This window comes from Opisthocomus hoazin, chromosome 26 (assembly GCF_030867145.1).
Source record: "Opisthocomus hoazin isolate bOpiHoa1 chromosome 26, bOpiHoa1.hap1, whole genome shotgun sequence".
NCBI lineage: Eukaryota > Metazoa > Chordata > Aves > Opisthocomiformes > Opisthocomidae > Opisthocomus > Opisthocomus hoazin.
The window spans coordinates 2,328,243-2,341,219 of record NC_134439.1 but is presented as its reverse complement, the minus strand read 5'-3'; the positions used below and the strand labels follow the sequence as shown (position 1 = coordinate 2,341,219).

At 61.3% G+C, this 12,977-nt stretch overlaps 2 protein-coding genes across 2 annotated transcripts; both read right to left on the bottom strand.

The window, feature by feature from the left end:
* Positions 1 to 380: 380 nt before the first annotated feature.
* Positions 381 to 4,543, bottom strand: LOC104338696 (amine oxidase [copper-containing] 3-like). The gene is made up of 4 exons (XM_009944758.2): positions 2,791 to 4,543; positions 2,407 to 2,692; positions 1,540 to 1,669; positions 381 to 1,379 (listed from the first exon to the last, which is right to left on the bottom strand). Exons 1-4 carry the CDS (start codon positions 4,358 to 4,360, stop codon positions 1,077 to 1,079), a joined length of 2,289 nt encoding a protein of 762 aa, XP_009943060.2. The 5' UTR covers positions 4,361 to 4,543; the 3' UTR covers positions 381 to 1,076.
* A 1,119-nt stretch (positions 4,544 to 5,662) lies between these two features.
* Positions 5,663 to 11,327, bottom strand: LOC104338695 (amine oxidase [copper-containing] 3). Its single transcript, XM_075443711.1, has 4 exons — positions 9,743 to 11,327; positions 7,657 to 7,942; positions 6,708 to 6,837; positions 5,663 to 6,163 (listed from the first exon to the last, which is right to left on the bottom strand). The coding sequence occupies exons 1-4, from the start codon at positions 11,310 to 11,312 to the stop codon at positions 5,879 to 5,881; spliced, it is 2,271 nt and encodes a 756-aa protein (XP_075299826.1). The 5' UTR covers positions 11,313 to 11,327; the 3' UTR covers positions 5,663 to 5,878.
* Positions 11,328 to 12,977: the final 1,650 nt, after the last annotated feature.

The window sequence follows — 12,977 nt, the reverse complement described above, 5'->3', positions numbered from 1 at the left end:
GGCTGCAGGGTCCCACAGCCCAGGGCTGTGCACGCAGCCAGCAGCACAGGAGCAAGGGTCCCTGCACCGGCGAGGGCTGACCGCGCCAGGCAGCAGCCAAGGCCAGCACCGATTAACGTGGCTCGGTACAGCCGTTACACATTAACTCCCTTGTTTGTCCCACGTTCCCCGGCAGGAGCCTCCTGCCAGCACCGGGGCCCAAGAGCACGGCCGGTGCACGCTGCCACAGCCGTGCCGGGCGCTGCGCAGGGCCCACGGCCCTCGGACCCCGCAGAGCTGAGCCAGGCGCCTTCCACCGCAGGGCACCAGCGCCCGCAGCGTCAGCAGTGCCGGGGGTCCGGCCGCGGGAGCCGCACCAGCACCCGTGAGCTACACAACGGTTTGGTCAGAAAAAGCACCCGGGAGCCTGTTTATTGGGAAAGGGGGGGACACAGGGCAGCTCAGCCCCGGGGGGTGCCCGTCCCGCAGCCCCGCAGCGTGCTCCTCCTGCGGGCTCCTGCTGCAGCCCTGCGCACCGTCCCTGTCCCCAGCGCCTGGCACCATGACGGCAGCCGCAGCTCAGCATCGCCCGGGCCCAGCAGCCCCGGAGTGCAGCGGCCGTGGGGCCAGGGCGGATGTTTCGGGGGTCCCAGAGCTGCTGGCTCCCCGTGGCCCAACACCCCTGGGCTGCGGCCAGGCCACCTGCGCCCACCCCCTGGGCAAAACCTCGGCTCCGAGGGGAGCTGCGGCTCTGTGCAGCGCCCGTCGCCCTGCGTGCACCGACCGACCCGGGGCAGGCGGCAGGGGCCCGGTCCCAGAGGGGAGCAGCCATGGGCACCCCACAGCCCTTTGGGCGGCCTCCTGGATGGGGGGGTCTCCAAAAATCACTCCCAGGGGCTGTTTTTCAGAGGCTTTGAGCGTGACTTTGGCAAAAGGAGAGCTGAGCTCCTCCGAAAACCTGACCCACGCACGTGACACCCCGGGGTGGGAGGGCAGGTCCTGGCGCCGCGGCAGAGCCGGAGCCCCTCCGGGGACGCACGCGATGGCGGGCACGGAGCATCCGCGGCAGCGGGGCTGGGGCAGCGGCGGCGGCCGCGTCAGGGCTCCCCGTGCAGCGGGGCCAGGCTGAGGTTGACGAAGCCCCCGTAGCGGAAGGGGGGCAGGGGGGGTGCGCAGGCGGCGGCGGGGGGCAGGCAGGCGAGGCGGTTGGCCCCGCACGCGCCGGTGTCCTGCTCGCTGCTGAAGTAGACGCTGTCAGGCGAGTCCACCGAGGGGTCCTCATCGAAGTAGTTGTAGGGCCTCAGGAAAAAGCCGACGCCGTTCCCCACAGTCACCGTGTTGGGGACGTCTTCAGCATGGGGGACGTGCAGGAACCCCACGGAGATCCAGGCAACCAGGTCCTGCACGGGGGGAGCCCAGCACCCGTTGGGCTGAGCGGGACCTTCCCAGGCCCCAGGCTGCCCGTTTGGCCGTGGGATGGGTGAAGCCTCCAGCCGGGGCAGGAGCCAGGGCCGTGCCTGCGGTGCTCAGCTCCCGCCCACCAAGGAGACCCCAGCTCACCTCGTTGGTGATGGTCTCGTTGTCGACGAAGTCGGCAAAGGCGACGGTGGGCGTCCAGGGGTCGTTCTGGTTGTAGATGCTGGTGCTGGTGGGCTCGTCCTCCTTCCGCCGGGTGACGGCCAGCGTGTACCTGCCAGCGCAGGGAGCAGAGGGGCTCGTCGCGCCGGCACGGGGCAGGGCAGCTGGGGCTGGGTGCCTCCCTGGCACGCGCCCGGGGACACGGTCTGTCCCGGGTCAGGGAGGGGAAGGGCTGGCAGGGACGGGCAGCAGCAGGCAGCAGCCCCAGCACCTTTGGGCTCGCGGGGGATCACTTGCTGCCTGTGGCTGCTCCGGCTCGGCCAGGAAACACAAACACGTCCAGGCGCAGAGGCTGCTGCTCGCTGCCCGACACACTCATCCCAGCCACAGCCATTTTTAGCTCCTACATCCTCCCGGAGAACGTGAGCCATTAACCTTCACCCTGGCAGTGAGCCAGTTCTGTGTTTATCCCAAGCATTTTCCAAAAGACACTCTGTCCTTACATGAAAATGTCAAGACCTCGGGATGCAAGTGCTTCCTTTGGGAGTTCGCCCTATAGTCTGGTCGCCCTCACAAGGAAAAACACATATGATTGATTGCTCTGAATCAATCTTATCTGGGGGCAGATTCCTGCCTGTGAACTACTACGAACAGTTGTCACAGCAACTTTTCAAGGGGTTTTCAGAGCCAAAAATCATATATGTTCACTGTTAACCCTTCCCTGCAGCCTGCAGGCTTGCCGGGTGGGAGCAGCCCCCCTCCTCTGGGACGCAGGACCAGCCAGGGACGCGGTGGCAGGGTGGGAGGAGAGGGGCTGAGGGCCACGCATGCCCCAGCTCTAGTACCCACCTGCCCCAGCTGATGGACCTCTCCATGGGGCTGCTGGTGGGCAGGTGCTCCCCAGCGAAGCTGGTGATCTGGATCCGGTAGCTGCGCGGATGCCCCCACTTGTTGGGCTTGGGGCTGGCAAAGGAAAGGTAGCGGGGCATGGGACTGTTGAGTGGGAATGCCGCCTCGCCCTCCCTCTCCAGCCTCCTCCGGCGGATGTATGGCCGCTCAATGGTGTTCTGCATGCTCCAGGGGTCTTTCACGAGCTCGTAGCCCATGTCTTGGGTCTCCAGAGAGTTCAGCTGCCCTGTGAAGCAGAACGGAAAACCCTCCCAATCTCCGCAACACGGGCAGAGCTGCAGCCCACGGCGAACCACAGCCACGCACAAAGGCACCCAGACCTACCGTCGACATCCAGGTCCACCTTGTAGTGGATGTGGTGGAGGTGCAATGTCCCCAGCGTGTGGGGCCCAACCTTGTTGCCATAGTCGGTGCCTCGGCCGTGGAAGAAGGAGGAGCTGATGTAGCCGGTGGCGTGCACCCGGACCTCCACAGCCCCGCTGCCGTGGAACATGAAGTCCCAGATGTAGTCATAGTTGATGAGAGTGGAGACAGCACGGATGACCAGCACGTTTTTCCGCAGCCCGCCGTAGTAGAAGGACTGCAAGTCGGAGAAGTGGCGCCGCAGAGGGATGGCAGCATCATGCTCAAAAATACAAAGCGAGTTTTGGTTGGTTTTGGGGGTATCTGACTCTGCCAGGTAGTGCCGGTCCACATAGGTTGCCATGTAGGGGCAGTCGAGGCCCCGGACAAGCTCATAGGCAAACCTGCCAATGCCGAAGCTCCCATCGAGGTAGCGGGTTGACATGCCCGCGGGGCAGTTGGAGCCATACAGGGCTAAGGCTTCCTGGAGACTCAGCTCATAGACAATCCTCTTCCCACGGTACCTGATGTCAAAGAGGCGCGGACCAGAGTTGGGGTTCATGCCAAAGGCGATGCTCCAGCCCTGGAAGGTGACGCGGTTGTCCTTGACGCTGTAGCGGGGACCGTGGGGCTCGTAATGCAGCGGCCCTGGGGAGCCAGGCGGGTGCCGGGGTCTCATCGAGCCCAGCACTGTGTCTGCCTGGGGCTTCCTGATCCTGACCACGTCCAGCAAATTGGCCACAAATGCATCTTCCAGATCCACCGTGCTGGCAAAGTACCGACCATTGTAGAAGACTTGGCACAGCCGCCAGCGGGAGATGTGGAGGTCCCCATGCTCCACCAGCACCTCCAGCCCCACCGGAGAGAGGTAGGAGCCAGTGCCGGCCACGCTGTGGAAGAGGACAAACCAGGTTGCACGGTCACCGGACTTGAAGCCCCGCGGGGCTGTTGTGACGATGGCCAGGTCTGTCCCGTCAGACTCACAGCAAGCGACGAGGAAGCGCGGTGCCTTTCTCAGCTCTTGCTGGATGAGGGCGTGGATATCCATGTACTCCTTGCCGGTAACAGGTCTGCGGTGGTACGGCACCTTCCCCCCGTACTTCTGCACCGTGACGTCCCGGTGATACGCCGGCGTCGGCAGCGGACCCACCACGTACTCGGTGATGTTGGGGTCTGGCTGGTTCCCAAAGTAGAGCACAGCCAGCGCCTCCCGGGGGGGCCGAGCCCCCCCGCCATCCAGGAACCGCAGCACCTCTGCCTTGGCGGGGACCTGCACGTCGACGGAGGCGATGCAGTTGTCGGAGGGCTTCGCACGCGAGGCGTCGACCAGCTGCACCCCGAGGTTTGCCTGCAGGTACCGCACCACCTGCACCATCTCTTCAGGCGTCAGGTCAGCAAAGACCAGGCTGCGGCCGCCATCGGTGTCCTCCTGCTCCGGGGGCTGGTGCTGGCAGGTGCTGGGGGCCCTTCCCCTGGTCAGCAGCACACAGACCAAAGCAAATATCGTGGCTAAAGCCAGAACGAGGAGGATGAGCACGGTTTTCACATTCATGTCTGCTGAGGCACCAGGAGCTCCGCTGTCTGCCAGGGCGGGTTTCCAGCTGCGGAACCCTCCCAGCGACTCGTCAACTGAAAGGGCTGGGTTTGGTTGGGTCGGTTTTTTTTTTCCCTCCGTTGTTTTTGCAGCAGGGAAGAACGCAGAGCAGCTCGCAGGGGGATGTTCTCAGACGTGCTCAGGATTTGCTGGGAACCATAAAAGGCAACTTTGCTCTGCTTCCCTCAGCGGGTCATGATTTTAAGTAAACTTAATGCTTCTGCATCTGTCCTTTCCCTCTTGTCCCACATGCTGCGCTGCAGACCTTGGAGAGCACAGATCCAGTCACTGGGGGAAATAAATGCATCTCCCTGCACGTCCTTCTGTTAACCCTGCAGACGCAAACAGCCAGGCAGGGAGCAGAGACCGCGAGGACGACGCTCCTCCACGCAGAGCACTGCTGAGCACTGCACCGTGGCCCCATCCTGCCACGGCTCTGCTGTCGTCGCGATGTCTGTACAGCCTGCGCCACGGCATCGCAGCATCGCATGCTGCTGCCGACGACCCCGTGCATGGGAAGGCACCGGTCCTGCAGCTGGAATGCAGGGAGGGGGCAGCCGCTTGTCACCCCCCAGAAGGTGCCTTCTAGTCCTGGGCTACATCCTGGCACAGACAGGGCTGCAAGAAGGGGGACGAGGGCTCCAGAGCCCCCCCCCGAGTCCTGGCAAGCAGGCAGCGGCACTGCCGGCACCCCTGCTGCAGCCCAGAGCGGGGGTCTCGCGTGAACCTGGGCAGCCCCGGGCTGCAAGGGGCTGAGCTGGCCCCGATGCCACGGGGATGGGGTTCAGCTGGCTCATGCAGAACCACCCGTGGGGACGGCGCTGGTGCAGGGACAGCGAGGACCCTCCCTACAACAGGCCCCTCCGCTCCACTCGCTGCACCCTGCGGCGAGCGCCCAAGAGCTGCAGCCCACGCGGGTCCTGGCTCTGTCCCCAGCCTCACCCGAGCTCCCACCTCGGTGCTCCCCACAGAGCCCCAGGAGCCCCCAGCCCATCCCTCCTGCCCTCCAGCTGGACCATTCCTGTGCCTGGATGGGCACCCAGAGCCTCGCTGCTGGGCTGGGGTGTGGGTGCAGGGAACACGGCAGAGACCCGGCATCACCCCCGTAGCAGACGCTGCTGTAAGTCGTAAGAAGGAGGCACTTGAGAGAGCACTGGACCAGAATAATTTTCATTTTTTTAACCTGAGGTACGCACTACACAGCTTCTACAGCAGAGGAACAGGATTTTCTCCTCACTTTCCTCCTGCAACAGACTCAAATTCAGCAACTAACAGAGATAACGCAGACACCCATCTGGCATCATGTCAAGAAGATTATGCTTCCCTTGTAAACAGCACTATTTTAAAAGCAATGATAAAAAAGTGAAGCCATTGCACAACTGGAAATTGAGACAACTCCACTAAAAAACTGAATATCTGAGACAGAACAGTCAACCTGGTGCCTCTGATTGTGTCTTCTAACCCCGTCCTGCAGTGTTAAAGCCTGCTCATATTTTGGAAACCGTCATAGGTGAACAGGGGGAAGTTTGGCAAACAAGAGGCAGTTTTGGGCAGGCACGCAATAGGGTTGATTTCACACGCCGTGAAGTCCTGCTCACTGGTGAAAAACACACCATCGTGCGAGTATATGGAGGGGTCCAGGTCGTAGTAGTTGTAGGGTCTCAGGAGAAAGCCGACTGAGTTTCCCACTGTCACCGTGTTGGGAATATCCTCAGAGTGCGGGATGTGGAGGAAACCAGCCGTTATCCAGGCAACCAGGTCCTAGGCAGAGCAGAGCCACAAGGCAGCAGTTATTTCACAAGCCTGCAGCGGCAGCAACTGAAATCTGCACGGGGGCCATGGGAAGCTACAGGAGAGCAGGAGGGGACCTACATGGGCACCAGCCCCGCCGCGTTCCCACATGCTGAGCTCCCCCGTCCTGGGAAAGGTCCCCTCCCTTCCCCAAAGATCTGCCCGCAGCCATAGCCGCAGACGCCCACCCAGCAGAAGGGCCCTTGCCCTGACCCCCGCGGCCAAGCCCCAGCCCCAAAGAGATTTTCCTGATGTCTTGCCAGCATTTCTCCACAGGGAGAAACGAGCTCCTGCTCTGGACTCTGGTCTACGCGCTCTGACCAAAGCACTGAGCAGACAGACAGAAAAGGGGATGCTCAGACCCCCCTTCCTGCTTCCCGAGGCTGCTGCTCGCCAGCCGAGCCCACAGTCCTGCAGGCGACGCCAGGGTCGCTCCGCCCTGGGCCAGCTCTGGGGCTCCCGCTCTGCTTGGGACTGGGTGTTACAGCTCCAGCCCCCGGGGACCCCGGCCCACCTCGTTGGTGATGGTCTCGTTGTTGATGAAGTCAGCAAAGGCAACGGTGGGCGTCCAGGGGTCGTTCTGGTTGTAGATGCTGGTGCTGGTGGGCTCCTCCTCCTTCCGCCGGGTGACGGCCAGCTGGTACCTGAGGACAAGAAAAGAGATGGAAGCAGCCCCCTGGAGCAGGGCAGAGCGGAAAGCCAGCTGCCCAGAGAGTCTGCAAAGCACAAGCCTGCTCCTACGGAGCAACCCCAGCCCAGGAGAGCGTCTGCCCCGTGCCTCCCCATCAAGGAACATCCGTTGCATCAAGAAGAGTGTGGCCAGCAGGACGAGGGAGGTTCTCCTTCCCCTCTACACTGCCCTGGTGAGGCCTCATCTGGAGTACTGTGTCCAGTTCTGGGCTCCCCAGTTCAAGAAAGATGAAGAGCTACTGGAGAGAGTCCAGCGGAGGGCTACAAGGATGGTGAGGGGACTGGAGCATCTCCCCTACGAGGAGAGGTTGAGGGAACTGGGCTTGTTCAGCCTGGAGAAGAGAAGGCTGCGAGGGGACCTTATAAATGCCTACAAATATCTGAAGGGTGGGGGTCAGGAGGACGGGGCCAAGCTCTTTTCAATGGTGCCCAGTGACAGGACAAGGGGCAATGGGCACAAACTGAGGCACAGGAAGTTCCGTCTGAACATGAGGAAGAACTTCTTCCCTCTGAGGGTGACGGAGCACTGGAACAGGCTGCCCAGGGAGGCTGTGGAGTCTCCTTCTCTGGAGATATTCAAGACCCGCCTGGACAAGGTCCTGTGCAGCCTGCTCTGGGTGACCCTGCTTCGGCAGGGGGGTTGGACTAGATGACCCACAGAGGTCCCTTCCAACCCCTACCATTCTGTGATTCTGTGATTCTGTAAGATGCCTCCCCACCGGCAGAGCCGGGGCCTCTCTGAGAACCTGCTGTCCCCATCAGAGCAGCCTGACCTTGCCCAGCTGATAGCTCTCTCCATGGAGCTGGCTTCGGGGAGATGGTCCCCTGCAAAACTGGTGATCTGGAGCCTGTAACCACGCTGGTGGCCCCACTTGTTTTTGCTGTTAGCTGCAAAGTAGATGTATCTGGGCATCTTCGACTGCAGCCGGAAGGCAGCCTGGTCCTCCGTGTCCAGGACTTTCTTGGTGAGTCGTGGCCGCTCTATCTGCTGCTCTGGGCTCCAGGGAGCCCGCGTCATTTCAAACGCCATGTCATGGGCCACCAGGGAGTTTTTCACCCCTGTGAAGAAAAAGCACAGTCACTGAGGAGCATTCCCACAGTCCCCTGTTGCCTACAGACATCACTGCAGCCAGAGATCACTCTCCCGATCCTCCTCTCCCGCATCCCGGGCTCCGAGCACCAGCTCCTGCCCATGAGAGCAGTTAGTGCTCCGCAGCTCCATGGCAGCACGACTGTACATCGCTTACGTTTATCTGTGGCCGTACGACTGCATGTTTGTCTGACCCAGCAACACCACACTGTGGCAGACACCACCCCCCATGGGGACTCCCACCCTCTGCGAGGGACAAGAGGGGAGCTTCGTCCCAGCGCAGAACAGGTTTGCTTCCCAGTGCGAGCACAGTCTAATGAGCTCGAGCGCCTGATGGCCCAGGCGCTGTGTTCGTGCTCATCAGCACGCGTCCCGTGAGCTGGAGAGCGCTGGGAAGGGCCCAGGCTCTGAGCACATTTGCACATCACAGAACCGGAGCAGCGCTGGTGCAGTTCAGGTCTTTCCACAAAGAAGAGTCCTGAGCCAGAGGCTCAGAGCAACGGGAGGGGCACAAGAGCAAATAAATCCAGGGACAAGACGGCAATGAGCTGGCTGAGAGCGCTCGAGGGGGGACGGCACTGGCAGAGGGGCCGGTGCTCGGCACCCGCTGCCCATCCCAGCCGGAGTGTGTGGCGTAACAGCCTCCCGCGCTCCGCTCCCTCGGCCCCATGCGTGTCCAGCTCGTGCAAAGGCCATTCTGGAGCCGAACCTCTGGCCATCCTGGAAGGTCTGAGCAGCAGCACCCTGGGCCTGAGACCCGGGGCTGCTGTCGAGGTCAGCACCAGAGCCAAAGCCCCAGGGAAGAGGATCCGTGCCCAGCAACCGCCACCATGCTTATTTTCCTCCCTTCTCTGACATGAACAAAACTTCTAAGCCCACACCTCCCCCTTTTCCCTGTTTTTTGCAGTTTTGCAATCCCTCATTTTTACTAAAGTACTCAAAACTCATCCTAAAACCTAAAAATCGTGTTTCCCAATTAAAAGGAAATTGTGAAATTTTTAACAGATGGCAGGAGCATGCAGCAAATGCAATTTCAGCAGGAGTGTGAGGACAGATTTGTGGTATAAATGGTAGGGGAAGACCTAGAAAATTGCAGCTGATGGTCCTGTTGCTGCTGTGAGCAAAGCAACCCTTGTAACCCCTGGCAAAACGCAGCACAGCCCTAAGCGCAGAGCTGGCCACCAGCCCAGCATCCGCCTGCTGTGCCGCAGCCCTACGGAGAGGGCAGCTGCCTGTCCCACTCGCAGATGAGCAGCAGGAACAGCTCGACAAAGCTGCAGGGAGCAGGAATGTGAGCTGGAAACCACATCCCAACAAACCAGCTTGACCGACTCCGACAATCATTTGGGGCTCAGGACAGGGGCAGAGCACGGAGGGAAAAAAAATCACAAACTCTGCAGTGCCCCGGAGGTGTGGAGGCCGATGGGGCAGGGCTGGGCTGGATCTGTCTCCCTGGGCAGGAGGGGAAAGGACCCCCTCCCATTACGGGCAGGGGCTGGGCAGACGGCAGTGCCAGCGTTACCCAGCTCAGGAAGGCGCAGCTCCGCGTGGCACTTAGGGGCGACTGCGAGGGATGGAAGGGGAACCTCTCCCTGACTGACAACAGCTTTTCACCGCTCTAAAAACAGAAGGGAGGCAGCTCTGTGTCAGCACAGCATCGTACCCCGGGTACAGAAAGAAAAATCTCTATAAGAGCCAAAAAATGTCAAATTTGGAAACTCTCAAAGTACTCAGGGAGGGTACAAAGGAGAGACAAGACCCAGACCTACCTCCCACATCCAAGTCCACTTTGTAGTTGAATAAATGGGTGCGTATCGTACCCAGCGTGTGCTCCCAAACCCTATTGCCATATCTCAGACCATCGCCATGGAGAAAGGACGAGCTCGGGTACCCCGTGGCCTGGACCTTGCCTTCGATGGCCCCGTTCTGGTAGAAGATGAAGTCCCAAATGTAGTCATGGTTGCCCATGGTTGCAATGGACCGAACGACCAGAGCAGAGTTGACCAGGCCCCCGTAGTAGAGCGACTGCAAGTTGGAGTAGTGGCGCCTCAGAGGGGAGCCCAGGTTCTGCTCAAAAATGCAGAGTGAAGCCTTTCTCTTGCTGGGGCTCAGGGTCTCAGACAGAGTGTGTGTGTCAACATAGGTGGCCGAGTATGGGCAGTCGACCCCTCGCACCAAGGGGGAGGTGTAGCGCCCGATGCCAAAGCTCCCGTCCATGTACCTCGTTGACATCCCTCCGGGGCAGTTGGAGCCATACACTGACAACGCTTCTTGGACACTGATTTCATAGGCAACCCTCTCCCCCTTGTGTCGGATGTCAAACAGGCGCAGGCCCGTGCTCACGCTCATCCCAAAGGCAAAGCTCCATGCCTGGAAGAGGACGAGGTTGCTCCTGACGCTGTAGCGGGGACCCTGGGGCTCGTACTGCAAAGGGAACAGCGCAGCCGCGGGCGCTCGGGGCTTCATGGATGAGAAGTCCCCATCCCGCGGCGCTTTCCTCACCTTCTCCACGCTGATGCGACCCTGCACATAGGCGCTCTCCAGCTGAACCATGTCCCTGTAGTACTGCCCGTTGTAGAAGACCCTGCTCACTGCCCACCGGGAGATGTCCAGGCTGCTGTGGTCCACCAGCACCTCCAGCCCCACCGGGTGCACAAAGAACCCGCTCACGTTCTGAAACACGATGAACCAGGACTTACGGTCTCCAGACTGGAACCCATGTGGGGCTGTGGTCTGAAACGCCACGTTGGTGCCGTCATACTCAAATACTTCTTTCAGGAAGGTCGGGGCTGCAGCAAACGCGATCATCTCTAAGAACGCTCCCACCTGCTTGTACTCACTGCCCAGCATCGGTCTGCGGTGGTACGGCACCTTCCCCCCGTACTTCTGCACCGTGACGTCCCGGTGATACGCCGGCGTCGGCAGCGGACCCACCACGTACTCGGTGATGTTGGGGTCTGGCTGGTTCCCAAAGTAGAGCACAGCCAGCGCCTCCCGGGGGGGCCGAGCCCCCCCGCCATCCAGGAACCGCAGCACCTCTGCCTTGGCGGGGACCTGCACGTCGACGGAGGCGATGCAGTTGTCGGAGGGCTTCGCACGCGAGGCGTCGACCAGCTGCACCCCGAGGTTTGCCTGCAGGTACCGCACCACCTGCACCATCTCTTCAGGCGTCAGGTCAGCAAAGACCAGGCTCGTGCTCATGGACCCTGTCTTCTCCACAATGCGGGGCTGGGATTCACAGCTGGGCGATCGCCTCCCTCTGCTCAGCAGCATGCAGGAGAGAATGAAGATTATCACTGCAGCCCCGGCCAGGAGAACGTAGGGAAGTTTGGGGTTCATCTCTCCAAGTGCAGAGACCGTGCGTGGTTTGGCTGCGGCATCCAGAATACGTCCCTCACCTGCAGACACGGCTCTTCATCTGTTTGCCAACTGTGGGCGTAAAGGCGTCGCTTGTGAGGTGGGGAGGGAGCCTGGAGCTCGCATGAGACTCCAGGAGCAGACCATAGGTCGTAGCCAGCCCAGCCTGTTTCCTCCCCACCCCAGACAGACCGAGGAACCCGGTGCCTGACTCACTCCCCAAGCTACTGATGGCTTTCTGCGCTGCAGGGTGACGCCATGGAGAGCCCCGGGCTGCCCAAGGGGCCTTTGCCTCTCCCAGCATCTCCCAGGTCATCCTGTCCCGGTCTCATGCGGGAGCGCAGCGATGCCACAGGGGTAGGCGTAGCTGGCTCTGCTCCTTCCACACCCCAGTGCCCCGGGACCAGCCCCACTCCCCTGCAGGGCCAGTCTAGGCTGGTGCTCCAGGAAAGCCCCAGACCTGCCGGCTCCCCAGCACCTCCATGTGCCTGTCCTCCCTGTCGCCATTCTCTGCCGTCTCCAAGTCCCTCCCATCCCCAAGGGAAGGGACCTGGCAGCTCCAGACCAGCTCCAGCTGTGGGCAGACTGGCCAAGCTGGGAGGAAGCTCCCCAGGGAGAACAGCAGCACTGCTCGAACCCCTGGCAGCGAGTGCAACACTGACTGAACTCCTGGCAGCGACTGCAAGCAAAAGGCAGGGTCTAAAACGGCCGTGCCGGGAAGAGCAGTGGCTGCAGGATGACTAACAGGACACATCTGTCCCCACTCAGCCCCCTCAACCCCACTCCAGCAGACACGATCCTTGGACAAGAGCTGTCACGGGCAGAAATGGCAACTGTCAGGAAACCGTTCAGCACTCCCAACCGCACGCCGGCGCTTCCCCAGCGAGCACAGCCGTGCACAGCGCTTTGGAGGCAGCGAGCAGGGGGCCGGGGCCGCCCCACTGCGCTGCGAGGCGGCCGCTCCTGCACGGCCCCCAGCCCCTGCGAGGCTGGACCCAGGCGAGGTGGCAGCGACACGTCCCAACAGCCGAGGACGGCTCTCCGGAGACCGTGGCCCGCTTCACCTCCTTCGGGTGGAAGCAGCTTGACGCACAGGCCAGAGGGGCTGGGCAGGGGCTGAAACCACTGCAGCACCGGATCCATTCACCACTCGTGCCATCATGTTAATTTAGGGCCTTGTGTTTTCATTCTCACTTCCAGCCAGGCAATAATTGCCCTTTCCCTGCAGGTCTCACAACAGCCTCAGATCAGGATCCAAGAAACCTGTGCAGGAGATGACCCATTTTTTCTGTGCTGCAGTTTTGCCTTCCCTGCTCTCAGAAGGTGGGGATCCTGCCAGGCGCCTCTCCCGCAGACCACACAGCCCCGAGCCTGCTGCTCAGGACAGGGCTCCCCTCCCTCGCCAAGGGGAACAAGTCTGGGATTTTACACAACTCTTATCCAGAGCACTTTGCAGCAGCGAGGGCTCGGGGACTGTAAACAGAGCAGGGAACCGAGGGGCAGAGCAGTCATGGAAAAGGACCTTGCCCCACGCAGGAACTGTGTTTCAGCATGTTTTTGAGCCCTGTTTAAGGGAAGGGAAGCAGTATCAGCCCTGTTGGTGACCATAATGACAGCAGCAACACCTTGGAAGGCCACGCAAACCAC